This window comes from Salvelinus fontinalis, chromosome 9, assembly GCF_029448725.1.
Source record: "Salvelinus fontinalis isolate EN_2023a chromosome 9, ASM2944872v1, whole genome shotgun sequence".
Lineage (NCBI taxonomy): Eukaryota > Metazoa > Chordata > Actinopteri > Salmoniformes > Salmonidae > Salvelinus > Salvelinus fontinalis.
Window position 1 is genome coordinate 7,639,113 of NC_074673.1, and position 27,160 is coordinate 7,666,272.

Below are 27,160 nucleotides of genomic sequence, written 5' to 3' on the forward strand. Positions count from 1 at the left end.
GTTTTGCAAAATGTTGTTATGGTATGCCCTAATGAATACAACCCCGTCATAATGAACAGTGACTAAGGGCGTAGTATGAAGGATGTGCTTCATTATGCTTTGGGTATGGAGTAGATGTTGTTGCAGATACCGGTAATAAGCTTAGGTTGCAGCTATGGGCTCCTGTTCATAAATTATTCTGAAAAGGATGGAGAGATGGAACTGTTTTTCTAAAATGGAACTCAAACCGTTTTAAGATGGAACTATATCCAAGCACTCTGCCTATTTCATGGGGATATAGGAATGACACCGTTTGGGAGGAGTACATTGACATCTCATTTACAATTGCAAACTGTGCAGTATTACTCTTCACCTCATTTGTCGGCATTGCAGCGAATGTGTTTGTCACATGGGCAGTGTACTGTCAAAAGTCTCTTAGAACGTGGAACAACGCGCTCCTGGTCAACCTCGCCGTTATCGACATCCTCCGTTGTTGTATTGACTGTCCCGTTCTCTTCACCATCGTTCTGAAGGGACCCGTAGGAGGAGGTCTGGAGGAACTGCTCTGTGACACCCAGGTCGCCTCCTTCTCATTCAGCTGCTGTATTCAGTTGCTCACCTTGGCCTGCATCAGCATGGAAAGACATCAAGCGATCACCCACCCTTTCAAAATCACCCAGCGCCGAAGACGGATTCTGGTGTGGATCCCGTTTACCTGGATGGTGGGTGTTCTCGTTGCGGCCTTTTGTTTGACGTTTGTCAAGGACTCACCTGTGTATTTTAGGTGCAGAGGATGGGAGGTAAACGTGCAACTATCCTATGACACTTTTGGACTCTATATATTACTTCCGCTATGGTCAACCTGCTTCACTGTCATTATTGGATTCTATGCTCGTATATTTATCATAGTGAGAGCACACGGTCGAAAAATATTTGATAAAGGATCTTGTTCAGCACCCAAACAGGACATCATGAAAGAAGCAACAAATAAAGTTCAGGAAGAGGATGATAAAGATGGGAAAACAAAACATGAGGAATCTGAGAAAACTGAAATAGAGGATAAAAGGGAAACGGACCAAAAAGAGAATAGGCAAGGGGAAACTGTTCAGCAAGAACATGCACTACCTGTTGAAAAACACTTTTTCAGAAAAGACCCTGAAATTGGATTTACGAACACGACAACAAAGAACCCTCAAGGAGCCATGAAAGGCTCTTCGGACAACATGATAGAAACCAAGACTCTGGGTAGCAAATCTAAGCTACTCGCCACTGAGGTGAAACTACCATGCGTTTTATTCATGCCACAGGTGGATAACCCCAGTTCCGAGGTGCTCAAGTTGGTAGACTTGGAACAAGACAAGGATGTCCGTTCACTCCATCCCAATTCTAATAGTGATCATGATGTCAAAGCAGATGATATTTCTCCATTACCTACCAAGGTTGAGGAGACTGTAGCAGCAATCCCCGTTCCAGAAACTCCAGCTGCGAAGCAATGCTTAGAGGTTGAAGGTGGCGTCTGTATGATGCCGTCGTTTGCCAACAAAGAGCATGCCAAAAAAAAGAAGGAGAGTAAACTGGCGAAGCGTTCTGGTTACATCATTCTCACCTTTCTGATATTCTGGATGCCATTGATAGTGATGATGCTGGCCAACGTCTTCCGCAACAGAAACAGGAATGTCAGGGTAAGTTGTTTTCATATGTTTCTGATGGTCATTGTCAGTGAACTGTTCATCAGATGCTGTTTTTTTAAATATATATTTTATATCAAAGATACAACCCATAGCTTCTATCAATTGCATAATATCAAATGGAGGAACATCATGACTGTAGAGCTGTGCCTTCTTACCAGGGTGCGAATTATGGGGGAGCCAGCGGGGAGCTCAGCTCCTCTGAATGAGACATTAACTACCCTACATGCAACAAAAGTCCACCTCTGGGGGGAGGGGGGTCTCTAAATAATGCTAATTGAACCATTCTCCTATTTCTTTAAAAAAAGATATGAAAAATAAAAGCTTTCAAATGAAAAGAACACCCCCACCTCTCTATCATGGTTTAAACCATTTATTTATAAATGGCTGCACTAACCATCTCCCTGTCCATGAATGATAGAAATTCTATAGAGGCGCTGTCCACTCAGTAGTGCTGAATTTCAGGCTTAGCTCAGTTCCCTAAAATGCATAGATTTTCCTTTGTACTTTCCCAATTTGTTTGCCATGCATCCTTGATAAAAAATGGCCTTTATTCCAATGAATTAGATGTATCTGCTGATTTATCATTGTTGCTTTTGTCAGTCAGCTGTTTAGAGCGCTCATTGCTTTGTTTTTCAGGTGCACGTGGGTATTTGTTCTCCATGCTGTCCGTAGACCATTTATTTAGCTTTAATATTTTCTAACAATACTTGTTTTCTTTCCTGGATCAGCTGATGACGGTCGACAATATCACTAGACAACTAGTTTACAGTTAGACACCAATGCGCATCCAATCCACCCAACAAGTATAGGACTACAAGTTAATGACAGTATCCCTACAGTATATATAGTTGACTCTTTCAGTTAGAAGTATTCGATTTTGCAATGGAATAGGTCTACATTATTTTGTGTCTGTGTTCCCATGACAACAGTTTTCACGGCAAAACATCATAATATTTTACATAGGCATAGCTATATTTACCACGCCTTTCCAGAGATATCCCAAGATCCATGCTTCCTACAGGGTTTAAGTTCACTGTTCTGATTGTATTGTTAAATGCTTAATAATGACAAATAACACAGCCATAAATGTAATTAATGTAAGGAAAGACTGGTATTGGAGGGTAAACGCGAGTAATATCAGCTTACTCACCTTTAAAAAAAATGCATTTAATGTACAGGGAGTGTTACCTTTTTCACTGCGACCAGCAATCGGAGTTTACCCACCTATTTTTTTTATTTATACCACACTAGGCTACGTCACTGGTTATTGGTAGGCATCTTTGAAGTGCATGGTAATGCACATCTAGTAAAATTCTGTTTTTCCTGGCACAGTTTCAGGCATCAATTAATGTATGCCTAATCAACGGCAATCGAAAAATGTCGTTAGGAACACTTGTTGGTGTTTTGGAACAGTATTTTCATTCATCAAATAGCAGAAGTGCACATGCACTGTTTGGATGCTGGCATTATTTTGCAGTGGACGAAAGCACAGGTAGCATACTTTTCCCCCCCCATTGATTTCTATGACACTCGGATAATCAAAGGTAATTCATTTTTTTACCGTTAAATGGCATCTATACTGTAACGACCCTGGGTTTATAAGCGCAGATATCGACTCTACCCCTTGAGCATGCTTTTGGGGCACAGTCTATAGCGCGCTGGACTTCGGGCTAGAAGGTTGAGGGTTCGAGACCTGCTTCCCTGCCCGGTTCATTACAATACTATTAGGCCCATAGAGAAATACGTGCACGCGTGCACCCAATAAATACCACGGTGTAATTCAAACTCTGCTTATTACGCAATACATTTGGAAGCTCTTGGGATTCTAAATCCCTTTTGATCGTTAAATTACTCAATACATCATTCTACTATTCTGAACAGAGATTACTATAGGAGGTTATACAATTCTAATACAGCACAAACATTATTTTACATGTTTCTGCCTTTCAGATGGGGACAGCTCAGAATCTGGAGATCCTGTCTGTATCAGTGGCCTGCATGACCTCTGCCAGTAACCCCATAACCTACGCTGTGGTCAACCCTCAGTTCAGGACAGAGTTCTACTATCTTAGGAGGAAATGTAAATCGTTATGGACAAGAGCTTAGACATACTACAGATAACTGATCTTTATTATGGCATGTGCTTGGGATATGATGGTCACCTTTAAACGGTAGTAAGTATTGTAATTTATATAATGATCCTAACACATCAAAAAGTCTTCATCTCTTGCCAGAACTGGGGGTCAGTCTCAGATGGGGTGTCTCATGTGTGATGCAATCCATCTCCTTGTTTGGTCCCAGGGTGGTTCTCAGGTAGGTCAACAACATCACTCATCCTCAGCAGTTATGGGCCCAATTTAGACTGAGGAAATGACGCCTTTCTTTATGCATGACTTTCCTATGGACTTCTCAGTCGTTGGTATTCAGACTTACCTTACGAAGGTGAGTAAAGGGCTTTACAGACGTGGTTCTCTTGTGCGCTGAATAAATGTAATTTGACTGCTTGAAACCCTCCCACTTGCTGGCCAACAGATTTTCTCGTGGAGTTTTCATTCAATAGGGTTTTCATTCCATTTGTCTTAAACCTTAAGCCATCCCTTTAAATACGCTCTACCTTATAGTTATTGTCCATAGACTCAATAAAATATATGGAGAGAACGTGTTCAGAAAGAAAACCATCTAAATATATGCATTTTCGTCTCCGTTTCAGCACCAATTGGTAGATTTAAATATTCTGTGATCGTGTAGATTATTCAGGGTTAGGATAGTATTTAAGAATCATTAAAAAAAAACTAGTTTAGAGAGCCTTTAAGCACGAAAGAAAGAAAACCGTGGTTTGACCCTTTCTGAAAATTGCCACCATCCGTTACTTAACCCATGGTAATGTTGGAAGATTAGTGTACATATAATTAGAATAGAGAGATTAGTGTACAATGGTTGGCTAAACCCTGTTCTATTGCCTGCACTAACCACGGCGCCAAGTATTACGCCATGCGTCGGTTCAAACCGCTACGGCTTGGTCTGCTCTCCATAACGATTTAATTCGCCTCGGGTCAGAATCGTGCCCTTAATGAACACTGAGGTGTTGCCCTGCTGTGCTGTGAGACACAGACCAAATGTGGACCAAAATGAACAGGCTCTGTTGTCTAGTACTAATCATCTCCATGGTTCACTGGCTCTACATGCAGGACAGGGCCTTCCTTCACCCCATTTATGTGTGTGTGTGTCTGTGTGTGTGTGTGTGTGTGTGTGTGTGTGTGTGTGTGTGTGTGTGTGTGTGTGTGTGTGTGTGTGTGTGTGTGTGTGTGTGTGTGTGTGTGTGTGTGTGTGTGTGTGTGTGTGTGTGCATACAAGTGTGTCTGTGTGAGTTAGGCCTGTCTCTGTAGGTTCTCCACCCTGGACCAACCACTGAGTCTGCCAGGCCCTCACACGCCCTCTAGCCCCCCTGGAGAGACAGGCTAGGAGACCTCATTATTACCCTGTACAGAGTGGGAGTCACTGGACCAAGTCTCACAGCCTGGGGTCTAACTAGGACTCCTTCTCAAATGGCACCCTAGTCCCTACTTAGGGAATAGGGTGCACTGTATAGGGAAGACGGTGCCAATGTCAACAAATTCACAGCAAGGTGTCAGCACCTTAAGTTAAACACCAAACTAAGGGTGATGGCAGACTGTGGCTTCACAGCCGGAATGTTTCTATGTTCTAGAATGAATACATGTAAAATAACTTGTTCTATATTCTAGAATGAATACATATGTGTAAAATAACTTGTTCTATATTCTAGAGTGAATACATATGTGTAAAATAACTTGTTCTATATTCTAGAATGAAATCATGTAAAATAACTTGTGGTCCCTCTACACTACAACCAATGGAACCAGCACCATCAGCACCATCATAATATGAGCACCATAATAACATCAGCACCATCAGCACCATCAGCACTATAATACCATCAGCACCATAATAACATCAGCACCACCAGCACCATCAGCACCATAATAACATCAGCACCACCAGCAGCATAATAGCATCAGCACCATCAGGACCATCATAATATCAGCACCATAACAGCAGCACCATCAGCACTATAATACCAGCAGCACCATCAGCACCATAATACTATCAGAACCATAATACCATCAGGACCATAATAACACCAGCACCATAATAGCACCAGCACCATCAGCACCATAATACCATCAGGACCATCAGCACCATAATAACATCAGCACCATCAACACCATAATAACATCAACACCATCAAGACCATCATAATATCAGCACCATAATACCATCAGCACCATCAGCAACATAATAACAGCAGCACCATCAGCACCATAATAACATCAGTACCATCAACACCATAATAACATCAGCACCATAATACCATTAGCACCATAATACCATCAGCACCATCAGCACCATAATACCATCAACACCATCAGCACCATAATACCATCAACACCATCAGCACCATAATATCATCATCCTCATCAGCACCATACTACTATCAGCACCATAATATCATCAGCACCATCAGCACCATCAGCACCATAATAACATCAGCACCATAATAACATCAGCACCATAATATCATCAGCACCATAATAACATCAACACCATAATACCATCAGCACCATCAGCACCATACTACTATCAGCACCATAATATCATCAGCACCATCAGCACCATCAGCACCATAATAACATCAGCACCATAATAACATCAGCACCATAATAACATCAACACCATAATAACATCAGCACCATCAACACCATAATAACATCAGCACCATCAGCACCATAATACCATCAGCACCATCAGCACCATACTACTATCAGCACCATAATATCATCAGCACCATCAGCACCATCAGCACCATAATAACATCAGTACCATAATACCATCAGCACCATCAGCACCATAATAACATCAGCACCATAAGCACCATAATAACATCAACACCATAATAACATCAGCACCATCAGCACCATAATAACATCAGCACCATAATACCATCAGCACCATCAGCACCATAATAACATCAGCACCATAATAACATCAGCACCATCAACACCATAATATACATCAGCACCATCAGCAACATCAGCACCATAATACCATAATAACATCAGCACCATAAAACCATTAGCACCATCAGCACTATGATAACATCAGCACCATCAGCACCAAAATACCACCAGCACCATCAGCACCATCAACACTATAATAACATCAGCACCAGCAGCACCACCAGCACCATCAGCAACATAACAAAAGTAGTACCATAAGCACCATAATACCATCAGCACCATAATGACATCAGCACCATAATACCACCAGCATCATAATACCATCAGCACCATAATACCATCAGCACCACCAGCACCATAATAAGATCAGCACCATAATAACATCAGCACCACCAGCACCATCATAATATCAGCACCATTATTACATCAGCACCATCAGCACCATAATAACATCAGCACCATCAACACCATAATATACATCAGCAGATTCAGCAACATCAGCACCATAATAACATCAGCACCATAATACCATCAGCACCATAATGACATCAGCACCATAATAACATCAGCACCACCAGCACCATAATAACAGCAGCACCAAAATAACATCAACACCATCAGCACCATAAGCACCATAATACCACCAGCATCATAATACCATCAGCACCATAATACCATCAGCACCACCAGTACCATAATACTATCAGTACCATAAGCACCATAATACCATCAGCAACATCAGCACCATAATAACATCAGCACCAAAATAACATCAGCACCATCAGCAACATAATAACATCAGCACCATAATACCATAAGCACCATCAGCACCATTAGCACCATAACAACATCAGCACAATCAGCACAATAATAGATCAGCACCATCAGCAACATAATAACACCAGCACCATAATAACATCAGCACCATCAGCACAATAATAGATCAGCACCATCAGCAACATAATAACACCAGCACCATAATAACATCAGCACCATAATCACATCAGCACCACCAGCACCATAATAACACCAGCACCATAACAACATCAGCACCATCAGCACAATAATAGATCAGCACCATCAGCAACATAATAACACCAGCACCATAATAGCATCAGCACCATAATCACATCAGCACCATCAGCACCATCAGCACCATAATAACATCAGCACCATAATAACATCAGCACCATAATAACATCAGCACCATAATGACATCAGCACCACCAGCACCATAATAACATCAGCACCATAATAACATCAACACCATCAGCACCATAATAACATCAGCACCATAATAACATCAACACCATCAGCACCATAATACCAACAGCACCACCAGCACCGTAATAACATCAGCACCATCAGCACCATAATAACATCAGCACCATCAGCACCGTAATAACCCCAACACCATCATCACCGTAATAACATCAGCACCATAATAACATCAGAACCATAATAAGATCAGCACCATAAACACCATCATCACCATAATACCACCAGCACCATAATAACACCAGCACCATAATAACACCAGCACCATAATAACACCAGCACCATAATAACACCAGCACCATAATAACACCAACACCACCAGCACCATAAACACCATCATCACCATAACACCATCAGCACCATAATAACATCAGCACCATAATAACACCAACACCATAATAACACCAGCACCATAATAACATCAACACCATCAGCACCATAATAACATCGGCACCATAATAACATCAACACCATAATAACATCAGCACCATAATAACATCAACACCATCAGCACCATAATAACACCAGCACCATAACACCATCAGCACCATAATAACATCAGCACCATAATAACATCAACACCATAATAACATCAGCACCATAATAACACCAGCACCATAATAACATCAACACCATAATAACATCAACACCATAATAACATCAACACCATAATAACATCAACACCATAATAACATCAACGCCATAATAACATCAGCACCATAATAACATCAGTTGTAAGAAAGAAAGGTTAAAATACTCGGTTTGACCTTATCAAGTGTTTTATTAATAGAACAGCTATGTATGTACAGTATTGATGTATTCTATCCACTGCACCAAAATGCACGATTCGGGATTTTTTTTCGTAGCTTCTTCCCCTTATAATCTGTATATTTTGTGCATAACAGGATCTATCTATAATTCATTAAAATCATCATTCTTATCATGTACCATTTTTTCGATATCTTCTCCGGGACACTCACTCATGTTGTCATTCACAAACCTTGGATACATCCTAATTGAATACAACTGAATTATGCAATGACCGCATGCAAAGTCCATTTATCAACAGATAGAAATATTATGAAGTTGTTAACGCTTCACTTTAAATTGGCCTTAATACACTGAATGGACAAAACATTAGGAACACCTGCTCTTTCCATGACACAGACTGACCAGGTCAATCCAGGTGAAATCTACGATCCCTCTTTGATGTCACCTTTTAAAACCACTTCAATCCGTGTAAATGAAGGGGAGGAGACGGGTTACAGAACGGTCCACCGCCCAAAGGACATCCAGACAACCTGACACAACCGTGGGAAGCATTAGAGTCAACATGAGCCAGCGTCCTTATGGAACGCTTTCGACAGCTTGTAGACTCCATGCCCCGACGAATTGCCAAAAGGAGGCACAACTCAATTAGGATGTTGTTCCTAATGTTTTGTTACACTCAGTGGACATATGCAACCGCAGTAAACAGCATTGTAGTTACATAAATGAAGGTCACTTATTAAGGTGAAGTGTTAGCTATGTGTCACAACTGCTATCTAACCCTAGAAATCAGAGGAATTATGGTATAACGATGTTTTGTGAAGACAAAACAGAGAAATATTTACAACATTTACTAACAATGTACAGCATAATTTATTATTTTCACACAGTGACTTTAGTACCAAGGTCTTGCTTGTTTTTGATAAATGGAACAAAAGAGGGATATGGCTTTTTGTTTACCCATATACCTCATTTCAAAGGTATTGATTACAAGCAACTGTAATACGAATGTCTGGAGCTTCAGACAAAGGCTTAGGTTAAGATAAGAGTAGTGTCTCTCCAGGTTCAGATTGACAGATCTACATGGCTTCTAGAGGTGGCAGTGCTTTACTAGTTGTGATAACTTCCTTATATTATACAACTTTATTTCTACCTGGTAATAGCTAACATCTATTTTTCTAATTTCAATTTAACTTCAATTTCAGTTTGAGGTCAATGTAATTCGGAGAAATGTATGTTAAGTCATGTTCCTATCAGTAAGTCAGGCATATAGCCTAAGATAATAAAAACAGACTGCGAATGTCAGGGGGCCTGTATTCATATAACGCATCTCAGAGTTGATCTAGGATCAGGTCCTAGCTAGCTCAGGCCCTAAATTAGGACTCTTACTTTGAACATTTTAACCGTTTCAGGATAGGGAAAGGTCTATACTCATAGAGTAATAGGAATAGGAATCCAATAGGAAATGAATATTCACAGTGACTAAGTAGCACTTCATTTCAAATAACACATGTGTAAGTTACATATCGGCTGAATTAATTTACAGGAGTAAAGGGGAAGATCAGTTCAATCAAGGAGGAAAATCTCCCTTGGTTTAATAAAGGGCTTCCAGGTCCGGCTGTTTGATATGAGCAGAGAGAGAAAGGTAGATGTCCCATTCATAATAATAATAGACAGATCTGAGGATTGACCTTCATATGAGTACTTGAATGCATGTGTGCTTTGTCTTGAGTCTCTCCACTTCATCAAGAAACAGGAATTTGACTTTCAACTGCAAACAACACAGTTCTCCCCTCTTTTTCCACCTTGAGTCACAAGAGACGACATTTTGACCTTTCCTGCAGTCAAATGACCAAATCGCCCTCTAGTGGCCTCATGGGTGGAATATTATTAAACATTTTCATAATAAAAAAAAAAACATTCTTAAAAAAAAAAAAAATGCAGAAAATCCGGTGTTTCTGTGTCAAACATTTTTTTTGTTATATTTCAGTCTTCAGTGATGCAAACTAAAAATGTAATACATTTGAAATCTATACCTGACATGGTACAGGTGTCTTCTTTCTTTAAGACCCATAACCATGTGTGTGAGCTGTTCACTTTTGTTTCAAAGTAGATTTGTTTAAGACTACCAAGAAACAATATGTGACCCTGATTTAGTCCACTTCAGTAAAATTATTTATTAATAGTCCTCCAAAAATGTATCTCAGTGTTTTTTTTTCAGGCATCAACGATCCAGCGATTCAATAGTTCATTGCTTGAGCTTCCTGTGCTTAAAGGAAGGAGATGTACTTCAGGCCACCCTCTTTGCTCCATAGATGGATGATCTTTCATTGGTCCCCAAAGAGCAAAAGGCTTTTAGCTAGATCAAGTCCCTTTGCTCCAAGGCAGCCAGCCAATCACAGCAGTTTAATCCCATGCAGAGTCCAGTGGTAGTCCATCCCAGGACAGAGAGCTATTCAAACCATGACCTCTGACCAAGGCCGGCACCAGGCATAAGAGACATACAGGTGAAGTCAGAAGTTTACATTTACCTTAGCCAAATACATTTAAACTCAGTTTTTCACAATTCCTGACATTTAATCCTAGTAAATGTTTCCTGTCTAAGATCAGTTAGGATCACCACTTTATTTTAAGAATGTGAAATGTCAGAATATTAGTAGAGAGAATGATTTATTTCAGCTTTTATTTCTTTCATCACATTCCCAGTGGGTCAGAAGTTTACATACACTCAATTAGTATGTGATAGCATTGCCTTTAAATTGTTTACCTTGGGTCAAACGTTTCGGGCAGCCTTCCACAAGCTTCTCACAATAAGTTGGGTGAATTTTGGCCCATTCCTCCTGACAGAGCTGGTGTAACTGAGTCAGGTTTGTAGGCCTCCTTGCTCGCACACACTTTTTCAGTTCTGCCCACAACATTTTCTAGAGGATAGAGTTCAGGGCTTTGTGATGGCCACTCCAATACCTTGACTTTGTTGCCATTTTGCCACAACTTTGGAAGTATGCTTGGGGCATTGTCCATTTGGAAGACCCATTTGCAACCAAGCTTTAACTTCCTGACTGATGTCTTGAGATGTTGCTTCAATATATCCACATAATTTTCTTTCCTCATGATGCTATCTATTTTGTGAAGTGCACCAGTCCCTTCTGCAGGAAAGCACTCCCACAACATGATGCTGCCACCCCCGTGTTTCAGGATGGCGTTCTTCGGCTTGCAAGCCGCCCCCTTTTTCCTCCAAACATAACATTGGTCATTATGGCCGAACAGTTCTATTTTTGTTTCATCAGACCAGAGAACATTTCTCCAAAGAGTACGATCTTTGTCCCCTTGTGCAGTTGCAAACCGTAGTCTGGCTTTTTTATGGCGATTTTGGAGCAGTAGCCTCTTCCTTGCTGAGCGGCTGTCACGCCCTTGCCTTACTATTCTTTGTTTTCTTTATTATTTTAGTTAGGTCAGGGTGTGACATGGGGAATGTTTATGTTTTGTTGGTTTTGGGTGTTTATTTGGTAAAGGGGTTATGGGGTGTAGTAGATGGTTTTGTGTTGAGTGTATATGTCTAGAGTTGTCTATGTTGGTTAGTTATCTAGGAGAGTCTATGGTTGCCTGAATGAGTTCCCAATTAGAGACAGCTGATTTCGGTTGTCTCTGATTGGGAGCCTTATTTAGGGTAGCCATAGGCTCTCATTGATTGTGGGTAATTGTCTATGTAAAACGTTAGTAGCCTGTATGTTTGTGCACAACGTTTGTAGCTTCACGGTCGTTTTTGTTGTTTTGTTATTTTGTATAGAGTTTTTGTGTCGTGTTCATCTTCGTACTGTAATAAAGAAGATGGCTTATTTTCCAAGTGCTGCGTTTTGGTCCATCAATCCGCCACACGATCGTGACAGCGGCCTTTCAGGTTATGTCGATATAGGACTCGTTTTACTGTGGATATAGATACTTTTGTGCCTGTTTCCTCCAGCATCTTCACAAGGTCCTTTGCTGTTGTTCTGGGATTGATTTGCACTTTTCGCACCAAAGTATGTTCATCTCTAGGAGACAGAACGCGTCTCCTTCCTGAGCGGTATGACGGCTGCGTGGTCCCATGGTGTTTATACTTGCGTACTATTGTTTGTACAGATACATGTGGTACCTTCAGGCGTTTGGAAATTGCTCCCAAGGATGAACCAGACTTGTGGAGGTCTACAATTTATTTTCTGAGGTCTTGGCTTATTTCTTTTGATTTTCCCATCCATGATGTCAAGCAAAGAGGCACTGAGTTTGAAGGTAGGCCTTGAAATACATCCACAGGTACACCTCCAATTGACTGAAATGATGTCAATTAACCCATCCTAAGCTTATAAAGCCATTACATAATTTTCTGGAATTTTCCAAGCTGTTTAAAGGCACAGTCAACTTAGTGTATGTAAACTTCTGACCCACTGGAATTGTGATACAGTGAAATAATCTGTCTGTAAACAATTGTTGGAAAAATGACTTGTGTCATGCACAAAGAAGATGTCCTATCTGTCTTGCCAAAACTATAGTTTGTTAACAAGAAATTGTGGAGTGGTTGAAAAACGAGTTTTAATGACTCTAAGTGTATGTAAACTTCCGACTTCAACTGTATGTGGCCACTTAGGGCCCCAGGCTGCTAGGAACTCAGTCGGGGTCTCAACTTACTGTTGAGTTCGAATAACAGAATACACAAGGTGCAAGTTTGAAATTTGGTTGTGCATCAGCACATTTTTCTCTTGTTATGTCAGTCACTGACAGTCATGTCAACTAACAATGTTTAGATTAGTAAATTAGTTTAGCCAGCTACTGTAAAACTTCAATAAACGCAGGGTTTTAAAATAACCACCTGTCCCTTTTAATAGCTGGACAACTGCACACCTTGCAGCAAATAAACACTTTTTTTAAATAAATACTGGTTCTAAATTAATTGTTTAATTTTTGATTTGTTAAATTATATAATTCAGTAATGACTCGAAAAAATGGTGTCAATCATCCGTTTTATCACCAGTAAGGAACTCCTAGCCATTGGCTGATAACAGCTGAGGACTGCTAGCCATTGGCTGATAACAGCTGAGGACTGCTAGCCATTGGCTGATAACAGCTGAGGACTGCTAGCCATTGGCTGATAACAGCTGAGGACTGCTAGCCATTGGCTGATAACAGCTGAGGACTGCTAGCCATTGGCTGATAACAGCTGAGGACTGCTAGCCATTGGCTGATAACAGCTGAGGACTGCTAGCCATTGGCTGATAACAGCTGAGGACTGCTAGCCATTGGCTGATAACAGCTGAGGACTGCTAGCCATTGGCTGATAACAGCTGAGGACTGCTAGCCATTGGCTGATAACAGCTGAGGACTGCTAGCCATTGGCTGATAACAGCTGAGGACTGCTAGCCATTGGCTGATAACAGCTGAGGACTGCTAGCCATCGGCTGATAACAGCTGAGGACTGCTAGCCATCGGCTGATAACAGCTGAGGACTGCTAGCCATCGGCTGATAACAGCTGAGGACTGGTAGCCATTGGCTGATAACAGCTGAGGACTGGTAGCCATTGGCTGATAACAGCTGAGGACTGGTAGCCATTGGCTGATAACAGCTGAGGACTGGTAGCCATTGGCTGATAACAGCTGAGGACTGGTAGCCATTGGCTGATAACAGCTGAGGACTGGTAGCCATTGGCTGATAACAGCTGAGGACTGCTAGCCATTGGCTGATAACAGCTGAGGACTACTAGCCATTGGCTGATAACAGCTGAGGACTGGTAGCCATTGGCTGATAACAGCTGAGGACTGGTAGCCATTGGCTGATAACAGCTGAGGACTGGTAGCCATTGGCTGATAACAGCTGAGGACTGGTAGCCATTGGCTGATAACAGCTGAGGACTGCTAGCCATTGGCTGATAACAGCTGAGGACTGATACCTTACTGGCAAGCATAAAAACAGTCAACAACTTTGGGAGTATAGACCCCTAGAAATCGTCTGATCTCGTGGCGAAAGTAAGAACTACCGAAAATGCACATTCAAAGTGGAGAATAATTATCCTGTCAAGGAAAAGTAAGCGACTGTTGTGTTCAGTGATTTAAGAAAATAAACGGCTAGGCTATTACTTGAAGTTTTACGGTATCTAAACGTGTAGTAATCATGGCCGAATACCGACCAGGAACGCAGGGCACGTGTCCAGGGGCCCTGACCTACAGGGGGGCCCCCATTGATTTTGTTAGTCATCACTCAGATATTATTGACATTGCAAAATGTGTAGAATTGCAGGAAATTAGCGCGATTCTGGCAGGATGACCGTCCGCCAATCAGTCCAATCAATTAGTGGTTTCTCTCTCTCTCCTGCTGCTGTTTCTCTTTGAGACCAGTTAGCCAAACAGTTTTCCATGATGTCAGCCAAACAGACCTTGACTGACAGTTGACATCTACAAGGCCGACACTCTGACAATGTTGCTCTGAGAATAATTGACGGTGGAGCTGGTGGATCCGTCACCGTCTGATGATGTCACCAATGGGAGAGGGGCGGGACGCAGGTTGACCACGGAGGTGGTGATGTAGGGCTCGCTCTTCAACGGCACCGTCTCAGAGTCTAGTTTGGCGTTCAGGCTGGAGCGACTGTAGGGGAGAGGACAGAGAGAGACAGAGGGGTGAGGTGTGTGTGTGTGTGCTTGTGTGTGTGTTCATGCACTTGACTGTTTATGCTTGTGTGTTCATTTGCTGTGTGAGCTTGGGTGTATGTGTATATGTGAAGGGGTTGATGTGTGTGTGTGTGTGTGGGAGGGGTGCTTGAATGTGTGTGTGAGTGTGTGTGTGTGTGTTCATGCACTTGACTGTTTATGCTTGTGTGTTTGTGTGTTCATTTGCTGTGTGAGCTTGGGTGTATGTGTGTATGTGAAGGGGTTGATGTGTGTGTGTGTGTGTGGGGGGGGGGGGGTGTTTGAATGTGTGTGTGTGTGTGAGTGTTTGTGTGTGAGTGTGTGTGTGTGTTCATGCACTTGACTGTTTATGCTTGTGTGTTTGTGTGTTCATTTGCTGTGTGAGCTTGTGTGTATGTGTGTATGTGAAGGGGTTGATGTGTGTGTGGGGGGGGGGGGTGTTTGAATGTGTGTGTGAGTGTGTGTGTACACGTGTGAGCGTTAATACATGTGGTCCATGCAAGCATGCTTACGACACTCCTATGTGTTTGTGTGTGGATCTGTCTGTGCGACTACCTGTTGACCACAGGCCTCTCTCTGATCTGGATGGTGGAAAGCTCCTGGTTGTTACAGTTGGCCAGACTGGAGCTCTTCTTCCTGTGTCGTCTGGAGCAGCAGGACGACAGGCCGGAGGGAGACGACGACAGGGACGAGGCTCGAGATCCGGATTTGTTCACCATGGTTACCTCCATACAGTTGGTCTCGAAAGTCTGCTCGTCAATAAACTCATGATTCTGGAGAGGGAGAGAAAGAGACATGGAAATCAATGGCCATAGCGGAGGCTGGTGGATGGCGAAATTGGGAGGATGTGCTCCTCGTAATGGATGAATTGGAATGAATGTAACTGTATCAAAACACATTTAATGTTTTCTATGTGAATGATACCTTTCCATTCCAGTCATTAGTATGACCCAGTCCTATAATTTAAAGTGACATCAGTCTCTTATTCCCTGTGAAATGTCTGTTGTTTTTATGGACAGGATTTTGCTGCAAAACCAATTTTCCCAGAGGGCTAATAATAAAGTTGTTTACCACTTTCTTTTAATCATGCACATAGCTTTAATCACCTGCTGTGCTTTAACGACCCACAATTGGCCATTTTTTTTGGTAAAGAGACAAATACCCACGTCAAAACCATAGCAACAGTGTTTTGATGACTCATTTAAATGATAAAGTAATACCAGGGGAATAGAAGCATATTGTCCCGGCCCAGACGTCCACATCAAGGACCATCTGTGAAGCTGTTCCCCTTTTCCTGTGTGTTGAATGGGTAATAAGACTTGAAGGTCAACTGAGCGTATGACCCAGACTGCACCACCAGATGGCATTATGAAACCATCATGGGTGAATACCAATAGTTTTTTCTTTATTCTGCACATTCTCTCCTTGCCTCCTTCTCAAAAAATGCATTGGAGGAGAAGATCCAAGGTTCTTCGGATCTTCTCCTCCAGCGCGTTTTGAGAAGGAGACGAGGAAAGAGGAAATGAGGAATAAAGAAAATACAATTTTAGATTCACCCTCTATAGCCTGTGAAGACAACCCATCTCTGCAAGAGTAGCAAGTATATTTTTGTCTTTAAATCAATTTTGTCTTTGGTATAATCTGGCAAGTGCTCTCCCTGTACCTCAGTGGTCACCAACCGGTCAATCTTCAAGGCATTCCTAGTTGATCACCAAATATTTCTGTAGAATGGCCAACGATAAAGGCTTGCGCTCCTTTAAAAAGAAATGGTGTTGCGCTGTTGGTGGTAGGTCCACTTGATTCAGAACCCCTGCACACCGGGTAGGCAAAGTGTTCTCATTTTAAACCATTTCTTTGTCTGAAAAGACAAACTCTGCTTACCTGGCGGACTGGGAGACCTGTGGCTAAAGGAGAGCACCTACAATGTGATAGCTCAAATCAATGTGCCTACAGTTTTCACAACCCCAGCCACAGCAAAGATTGATACAAGCCTTTAGTGAGATTTTATAACTTTTAATACCTTGATCAGAGGGAGACTGTCAAAGAATACAGCAAAGAGCTGCTGTTTTTTATGAGTGAGTTCATGTCTGAGTTTTTATTCAGCACTATCAACACCGTTTTTATTCAGCACTATTACAAAACATAAAACGCGGTTGTCCCTTCTTCCACTCGCGCTGCAGCTGCAATGAATGAGTAGCCAAGTGTAGTCCTGCATTTTAACTTGAGTTTTGCCATCAGGTGGGAGACTGTGTCCCCTCTCTCTGGTCAGTCTCATTGGAGGAAAAGTAGGAGAAAGCAGGGGCCGTGAGCTAACACTCTTCTGCTCGCTCCCTCCCTCCCTCCGCTGAGCCTAATGCCTTGTTCAAAACAACTGGGAACTCGGAAATCTCCGTCTTCCGACCTCAGTGCATTTAAGACAACTGGGAACTCGGAAAAAAACGGGATCCGACAGGGAAAAATGGTTTAAAATGGTCATCCAACTCGGAATTCCAAGTCGGAAACTCGGGCATCTTTCTAGAGCACCAACTTTCCGACCTGACGTCATGATTTAACCACATCTTCTTTCTTAGAGTTCCCAGTTGTCTTGAAAGCACCATGACCATCAGATGCAGGTACCATCAGTCCAGTAAAATAAAAAAGCTAATTATTTGCAAATTATTAACATTTATGCTCAGATGTGCCTCACACCAACTGATCTATTTTGTTATCAAAACTCAAGTTTCTTTATTTAAAAAAATACGTTTTTTTTTATTACATTTTATTTTATTTCACCTTTATTTAACCAGGTATGCCAGTTGAGAACAAGTTCTCATTTACAACTGCGACCTGGCCAAGATAAAGCAAAGCAGTGCGACACAAACAACAACACAGAGTTACACATGGAATAAACAAACGTACAGTCAATAACACAATAGAAAAAAAGAAAGTCTATATACAGTGTGTGCAAATGGCAATAAATAGGCCATAGCAGCGAAGTAATTACAGTTTAGCAAATTAACAATGGAGTGATAGATGAGCAGATGATGATGTGCAAGTAGAAATACTGGTGTCCAAAAGAGCAGAAAAGTAAATAAAAACAATACGGGGATGAGGTAGGTAGATTGGGTGGGCTATTTACAGATGGGATATATGTACAGCTGCAGCGATCGTTTAGCTGCTCAGATAGCTGATGTTTTAAGTTAGTGAGGGAAATATAAGTCTCCAGCTTCAGCGATTTTTGCAATTCGTTCCAGTCATTGGCAGTAGAGAACTGTAAGGAAAGGCGGCCAAAGGAGGTGTTGGCTTTGGGGACGACCAATGAGATATACCTGCTGGAGCGCCTGCTATGGGTGGGTGTTGTTATTGTGACCAGTGAGCTGAGATATCGCAGAGCTTTACCTAGCATAGACTTACAGATGACCTGGAGCCAGTGGGTCTGGCGACGAATATGTAGCGAGGGCCAGCCGACTAGAGCATACAGGTCGCAGTGGTGGATGGTATAAGGGGCTTTGGTGACAAAACGGATGGCACTGTGATAGACTGCATCCAGTTTGCTGAGTAGAGTATTGGAAGCTATTTTGTAAATGAGGATCGGTAGGATAGTCAATTTTACAAGGGTATGTTTGACGGCGTAAGTGAAGGAGGCTTTGTTGCGAAATAGGATGCCGATTCTAGATTTAATTTTGGATTGGAGATGTTTAATATGAGTCTGGAAGGAGAGTTTACAGTCTAGGAAGACACCTAGGTATTTGTAGTTGTCCACATATTCGAAGTGATGCTAGAACTAAGTGATGCAGAACCGTCCAGTGATGCTAGTAGTGATGCTAGTCGGGTGGGCGTGGGCAGCGATCGGTTGAAATGCATGCATTTAGTTTTACTAGCGTTTAAGAGCAGTTGGAGGCCACGAAAGGAGTGTTGTATGGCATTGAAGCTTGTTTGGAGGTTAGTTAACACAGTGTCCAAAGAAGGGCCAGTTGTATACAGAATGGTGTCGTCTGCGTAGAGGTGGATCAGGGAATCACCCGCAGCAAGAGCGACATCGTTGATATATACAGAGAAAAGAGTCGGCCCGAGAATTGAACCCTGTGGCACCCTCATAGAGACTTCCAGAGGTCCGGACAACAGGCTCTCCGATTTGACACACTGAACTCTGTCTGAGAAGTAGTTGGTGAACCAGGTGAGGCAGTCATTTGAGAAACCAAGGATGTTGAGTCTGCTGATAAGGATACGGTGATTGACAGAGTCGAAAGCCTTGGCCAGGTCGATGAAAACAGCTGCACAGTATTGTCTTTTATCAATGGCGGTTATGATGTCGTTTAGTACCTTGAGCGTGGCTGAGGTACACCCGTGACCACCTCGGAAACCAGATTGCACAGCGGAGAAGGTACTGTGGGATTCGAAATGGTCAGTGATCTGTTTATTAACTTGGCTTTGAAGACTTTAGAAAGCCAGGGCAGGATGGATATAGGTCTATAGCAGGGCAGGATGGATATAGGTCTATAACATCCCCCTTTAAAGAGGGGGATGACCGCGGCAGCTTTACAATCTTTAGGGATCTCGGACGATACGAAAGAGAGGTTGAACAGACTGGTAATAGGGGTTGCAACAATGCGGCGGATAATTTTAGAAAGAGAGGGTCCAGACTGTCTAGCCCAGCTGATTTATACGGGTCCAGGTTTTGCAGCTCTTTCAGAACATCTGCTATCTGGATTTGGGTGAAGTAGAAGCTGGGGAGGCTTGGGCAAGTAGCTGCGGAGGGTGCGGAGCTGTTGGCCGGGGTTGGGGGTAGCCAGGAGGAAAACATGGCCAGCCATAGAGAAATGCTTATTGAAATTCTCGATTATCGTGGATTTATCGGTGGTGACAGTGTTTCCTAGCCTCAGTGCAGTGGGCAGCTGGGAGGTGCTCTTATTCTCCATGGACTTTACAGTTTTAAATATAATATGGTCTAAGAACAACATTGGCAGGCCAGGAAAAGAGCCAGTATGCTGTGATAATGTATTAGGCCTACTGCACAAACCACATTTTAATTAGGTTCGTGTTAAAACATTTTTTTTTTAAATGACAGTAGATCTCGGCTTACTTTTTGACTGCGAAAGTGATCTTGACTCATAAAAGGTTGGTGATCTACCTCCTAGCCTACTTAATCAGTGCCGTTTCTACTGCTGAATTCTCAGTACTTCTGACTTTAAAGTGTTGGGACATTGACTTGGACTGATTTCAGGTCAGTTGTGATAGTCTTCTGATAATTGGTGGGTGTGTCTGTTGGAGGAGGTATTTTTCTTCACCTCTGCCAGGCAATCATCAATTAGTGCTGAGAGGGGTGTCCTTCACCTCTGCTAGGCAATCATCAATTAGTGCTGAGAGGCGTGTCCTTCACCTCTGCTAGGCAATCAGCAATTGGTGTTAGCAATTATTAGTTTTTTTCAGATTATCTAATTTTGCTCTTTTGTAGCTTTGTAAAGTATGCGTGTGACTTCTATCCCTGTTCGCTCCTCTGCCTGTAGGCTTTACAGACGCTTACCACCCCGTGGCTGCTACCCTTCTAATCTAGTGTACCCTGCACGCACAACCCATATGGAATTCTTAGTCTCCGACAGCCTCTGGAACTGCCAGTCTGTGGGCAAAAAGGATAGTTCATCTCAGCCTTTGTCACCCTAAAGCACAGGTGTCAAACTCATTCCACGGGGGGCCGAGTGTCTGCGGGTTTTCGCTCCTCCCTTGTACTTGATTGATGAATTAACATCACTAATTAGTTAGGAACTCCCCACACCTGGTTGTCTAGGGCTTTATTGAAAGGAAAAACCAAAAACCTGCAGACACTAGGGCCTCCGTGGAATGAGTTTGACACCCCTGCCCTAAAGCATCCCAACTTTTTGGCCCTAACAGAGAAATACACTACATGACCAAAAGTATGTGGACACCTGATCGTTGAACATCTCATTCCAAAATCATGGGCATTAATATGGAGTTGGTATCGTCTTCGCTGCTATAACAGCCTCCACTTTCTGGGAAGGCTATCCACTAGATTGAACATTGCTGTGGGGATTTTCTTCCATTCAGCCACAAGAGCATTAGTGAGGTTGGGCACTGATGTTGGGCAATTAGGCCTGGCTCATAGTCAGCATTCCAATTCATCCCAAAGGTGTTCGATGGGGTTGAGGTCAGGGCTCAGTGCAGGCCAGTCAAGTTCATCCACACCGATCTCGACAAACCATTTCTGTATGGACCTCGCTTTGTGCACAGAGGGCATTGTCATCCTGAAACAGGAAAGGGCCTTCCCCAAACATTCGGGCCTAGCCTGAACCATGAAAAACAGCCCCAGACCATTATTTGTCCTCCACCAAACTTTATAGTTTGCACTATACATTCTGGGAGGTAGCGTTCTCCTGGCATCCGCCAAACCCAGATTCGTCCATCAGACTGCCAGATGGTGAACGTGATTCATCACTTTAGAGAGCGCGTTTCAACTGCTCCAGAGTCCAATGGCGGTGAGCTTTACACCACTCCAGACAACGTTTGGCATTGCACATGGTGATCTTAGGTTTGTGTGTGGCTGCTTGGCCATGGAAACTCATTTCATGAAGCTCCCGACGAACCGTTCTTGTGCTGACGTTGCTTCCGGAGGCAGTTTGGAACTCGGTAGTGAGTGTTGCAACCTAGGACAGACCATTTTTACGCGTTTTAGCACTCTGCACTCCCGTTCTGTGAGCTTGTGTGGCCTACCACTTCGCGGCTGAGCTTGAATTTGTATTTTTTATTCTATGGCTGTGTGCTTGATTTTATACGCCTGTCAGCAACGGGTGTGGCTGAAATATCCGTTTCCACTCATTTGAAAGGTTGTCCACACACCTTTGTCCACATACCCCAGAAAACACTCCTACTCCAGCTGCTCTCTCTTCATCTGACTATGTGAACTCTCATACTCCGAGAGCATCTGGTCATTGTGGTGGTGTCACAGGGATACTTATTTCTCCTGAATTGATTTTTTTTATTTTTTCCCCCCACTCTCACCTTTCCATCTCCTCATTCGAATGTAACTTGTCCACTTGTTCACTCAAACTTAACATTGTTGTCATCTATCGGCCACCAGGTGACCTTGGAGAGTTCCTCAATGAGTGTGACACCTTGATAAGTTAATTTCCCTACGATGGCTCACCATTTATCCTACTGGGTGCCTTCAATCTCATTTTTTTCTCCCTCTCTCCCTACCCACTAAGCCCCTAACCAGATGGTATTTTAATCGTCGCTCTCTCTCCCACTAATCTCTCCTCTTCTCTCCCATCATCTCTCCTTTCTACTAAATCCTTCTCCCTGCTGTCTCCTGACTCTCTCTCTCTCCTGCCTCTTTGACCCTACTCTCCTCCCTTTCTGTCTCCTTTTGATTTTCACTGTCCACTTTCCTCCCAACCTGCTTGATCCTCCCCTCCTGCTCTCTGGGCAGCTGAGCAAAAATGGAGGAAAACCAAACTTCCTTCCATTACCTTCTCTCTACTTTTTCTTCTGTTTCCACTGCTAAAGCCGCTTTCTATCACTCTAAATTCCACGCCTCTGCCTCCAAACCTGGGAAACTCTTTTCCAACTCCTCTCTCTCTGCAGATGACTTTTTCAACCACTTTCTTTGACGTCATCCACTCCTTATTCACTCAGCCTACTGAGTCCACTGGTCCCACTCACACAGAACTACCCTACACCTTGACCTCTTTCTCCCTTCTCTCTCCAGATGAAATCCTGCGACTAATGATGTCCAGCCGCCTGACCACCTGCCTACTTGACCCCATCCCCTTTTCTTTGGAGACCTCCCATTCCTCACTTCCCTCATTAACTCATCCCTGACCACTGGCTGCGTCCCCTCTGACTTCAAGATGTCCAGAGTCGCTCCCCTCCACAAGAAACCAACCCTTAATCCCTCTGATGTCAAACTACAGACTGGTATCCCTTATTTCTTTTCTTTCCAAAACACTTGAGCTGTTTCTGACCAACTCTCTTGTTATCTCTCTCAGAATGACCTTCTTGACCCTGAACAGTCAGGCTTCAAGATGGGTCACTCAACTGAGACTGCTCTCCACTTTTTCACGGAGGCTCTCCGCTCTGCCAAAGCTGACTCTCTCTCCTCTGTTCTCATCCTCCTAGATCTATCCACTGCCTTCAACACCGTGAACCATCAAATCCTCCTCTCCACCCTCTCAGGGTTGGGCGTCTCAGGCTCTGCACACTCCTGGAATGCTTCCTACCTGGCAGGTCGCTCCTACCAGATGGCTTGGAGAGGATCTGTGTCTGCACCACGTGTTATCACTACTAGTGTCCCCCAGGGCTTGGTTCTAGCTCCTCTCATCTTTTCTCTATACACCAAGTCACTTGGCACTGTCATATCCTCCCATGGTCTCTCCTATCATTGCTATGCAGATGACACAACTTTTCTCCTTCCCACCCTTCTGACACCCAGGTGGCGACATGCATTTCTGCGTTCCTGGCAGATATCTCAGCTTGGATTTCAGTCCACCACCTCAAGCTCAACCTCGACAAGACAGAGCTGCTCCTCCTCCCGGGGAAGGCCTGCACGCTCCAAGACCTCTCTATCACGGTCGACAACTACCACAGTGCCCCCCTCCCAGAGTGAAAAGAACCTCGGCGTGACCCTGGACAACACCCTGTAATTCTCTGCAAATATATAAACAGTGACTCGCTCCTGCAGGTTCATGTTCTACAACATCCGTAGAGTACAACCTTTCCTCACACAGGAAAGAGTGCAGGTCCTAATCCAGGCATCTGAACTACTACAACTCTCTGTTGGCTCCCAACTCGTGACATTAAACCCCAGCAATTTATCCAGAAAGCTGCAGCTCCCATGTCACCCCAGTCCTCCGTACACTCCATTGGCTCTCAGTGGAAGCTCGGATCCACTACAAGACAAAGGTGCCTGCCTACGGAGCAACAAGGGGAACTGCCCTCTCTACCTTCAGACTATGCTCAAAGCCTACATCCCAACCTCACTCCTTTCTGCCACCTTTTGGTCTCTTGGCCGTCTCTAAAGCACTTTTCTGTCCTGGCACCCCAATGGTGGAAGCAGCTTCCCCCTGATGCTAGGACACTGAGGAGGCTGGTGGGAGCAGCTTTAGGAGGACGGACTCATTGTAATGGCCTGAATGTATTAAATGAAAAGTACCCAGACGTGGTTTCCATATGTTTTCGATACCTTTCCATTGATTCCATTCCAGCCATTACAATGAGCCTGTTCTCCTATAGCTCCTCCCACCAGCCTCCACTGCTAGGACAGCAGAATCCCTGCCCATCTTCCGCTAATGCCTGAAACTCTACCTCTTCAAAGAGTAACTTAAATAAGACACCTCAGTCTTACCCCCCGCAATAAAAAAATAAAAAAACTAGCACTGACTTTGCTGATAGCCTCTTTAATGTAATGTAATGTAATTACTGCAACTGTTGTCTGACCTAGCTACTGTATTTTAAGATGAATGCACTAATGTAAGTCACTCTGGATAAGAGAGTCTGCTAAATGACTAAAATGAAATGGTATATTCTTCAGGAAGATGTTCCCTCCCACTTTTCGTAGTTCACTCCCATTCATCAATCTGAAACAATTGAGTAGGTGTAAAGGTCAGCTCCACCTAGATTCCATCAGAATGCTTTTTTATATATCCCGTCCAATCAGATCTTCTAAGGGGAGTAAACAAGGACGGAGGGGAGGGAACAGCGCCACCCTTCTCCTGAAGTTGGAAGTTGCACATTCCGTGATGGACTTAACAATGGTAGAAAAGTCCCATCAGCCAATGCTTACACTTGTTCTGTGGGAGAAGTGTGGAGAATCGGCAAGCAACCAAGCTCTCTCTTGCTCTTGCTCTCGCTCTCTCGCTCTCTCAATTCAAGGGGCTTTATTGGTATGGGAAACATATGTTAACATTACCAAAATAAGTGAAGTAGATAATATACAAACGTGAAATAAACAATAAAAATGAACAGTAAAAATTACACTCATAGAAGTTCCAAAAGATTACAAATGCCATATTATGTATATATTATACAGTGTTGTAACGATGTGCAAATGGTTAAAGTACAAAAGGGAATGTAAATAAACATAAATATAGTTGTATTTACAATGGTGTTTGTTCTTCACTGGTTGCCCTTTTCTTGTGGCAACAGGTCACACATCTTGCTGCTGTGATGGCACATTGTGGTATTTCACCCAGTAGATATGGGAGCTTATCAAAATCAGGTTTGTTTTCTAATTCTTTGTGGATCTGTGTAATCTGAGGGAAATATGTGTCTCTAATATGGTCATACATTTGGCAGGAGGTTAGGAAGTGCAGCTCAGTTTCCACCTCATTTTGTGGGCAGTGTGCTCATAGCCTGTCTTCTCTTGAGAGCCAGGTCTGCCTATGGCGGCCTTTCTCAATAGCAAGGCTATGCTCACTGAGTCTGTACATAGTCAAATCTTTCCTTTAGTTTGGGTCAGTGACAGTGGTCAGGTACTCTGCCACTGTGTACTCTCTGTTTAGGGCCAAATAGCATTTGAGTTTGCTCAGTTTTTTTGTTAATTCTTTCCAATGTGTCAAGTAATTATCTCTTTGTTTTCTCATGATTTGGTTGGGTCTAATTGTGTTGCTGTCCTGGGGCTCTGTGGGGTCTGTTTGTGTTAGTGAACAGAGCTGCAGGACCAGCTTGCTTACGGGACTCTTCTCCAGGTTCATCTCTCTGTAGGTGATGGGTTTGTTATGGAATTAATTCTGCTTTGCATGCATTATTTGGTGTTTTACGTTGAACACTGAGGATATTTTTGAAAAATTCTGCATGCAGTCTCAATTTGGTGTTTGTCCCATTTTGTGAATTCTTGGTTGGTGAGCGGACCCCAGACCTCACAACCATAAAAGGCAATGGGTTCTATAACTGATTCAAGTATTTTTAGCCAGATCCTAATTGGTATGTCAAATTTTATGTTCATTTTGATGGCATAGAATGCCATTCTTGCCTTGTCTCAGATCGTTCACAGCTTTGTGGAAGTTACCTGTGGCGCTGATGTTTAGGCCAAGGTATGTATAGTTTTTTTGTGTGCTCTAGGGCAACGGTGTCTACATAGAATTTGTATTTGTGGTCCTGGAGACTGGACCTTTTTTGGAACACCATTATTTTTGTCTTACTGAGATTTACTGTCAGGACCCAGGTCTGGCAGAATCTGTGCAGAAGATCTAGGTGTTGCTGTAGGCCCTCCTTGGTTGGTGACAGAAGCAAACACTAGACATTTCCCTTCAGATTCAAATCAAATCAAAGTTTATTTGTCACGTGCGCCAAATACAACAGGTGTAGTAGACCTTACAGTGAAATGCTTACTTACAGGCTCTAACCAATAGTGCAAAAAAGGTATTAGGTGAACAATAGGTAAGTAAAGAAATATAAACAACAGTAAAAAGACAGTGAAGAATAACAGTAGCGAGGCTATATACAGTAGTGAGGTTATATACAGTAGCGAGGCTATATACAGTAGAGAGGCTATATACAGTAGCGAGGCTATATACAGTAGAGAGGCTATATACAGTAGCGAGGCTATATACAGTAGAGAGGCTATATACAGTAGCGAGGCTATATACAGTAGAGAGGCTACATACAGTAGCGAGGCTATATACAGTAGAGAGGCTACATACAGTAGCGAGGCTATATACAGTAGCGAGGCTATATACAGTAGAGAGGCTACATACAGTAGCGAGGCTATATACAGTAGTGAGGTTATATACAGACACCGGTTAGTCAGGCTGGTTGAGGTAGTAT

At 43.0% G+C, this 27,160-nt stretch overlaps 2 protein-coding genes across 3 annotated transcripts in view; one reads left to right on the top strand and one right to left on the bottom strand.

Moving 5' to 3' along the window:
- The first annotated feature begins 236 nt into the window (after positions 1-236).
- On the top strand, positions 237-3,776 carry LOC129862941 (uncharacterized). Its single transcript, XM_055935044.1, has 2 exons — positions 237-1,661; positions 3,621-3,776. The coding sequence occupies exons 1-2, from the start codon at positions 237-239 to the stop codon at positions 3,774-3,776; spliced, it is 1,581 nt and encodes a 526-aa protein (XP_055791019.1).
- Positions 3,777-14,542: 10,766 nt separating this feature from the next.
- The window catches only part of LOC129861986 (potassium voltage-gated channel subfamily D member 2-like), a 135,010-nt gene continuing 122,392 nt past the window's right edge, over positions 14,543-27,160 (bottom strand). For both annotated transcript variants that reach the window (XM_055933239.1, XM_055933238.1), the window contains 2 exons: positions 15,959-16,176; positions 14,543-15,362 (listed from right to left, as the gene is read on the bottom strand). In XM_055933239.1, coding sequence (XP_055789214.1) covers positions 15,173-15,362; positions 15,959-16,176 — 408 coding nt within the window. In that variant the 3' untranslated portion in view covers positions 14,543-15,172. The remainder of the gene's footprint in view (positions 15,363-15,958; positions 16,177-27,160) is intronic.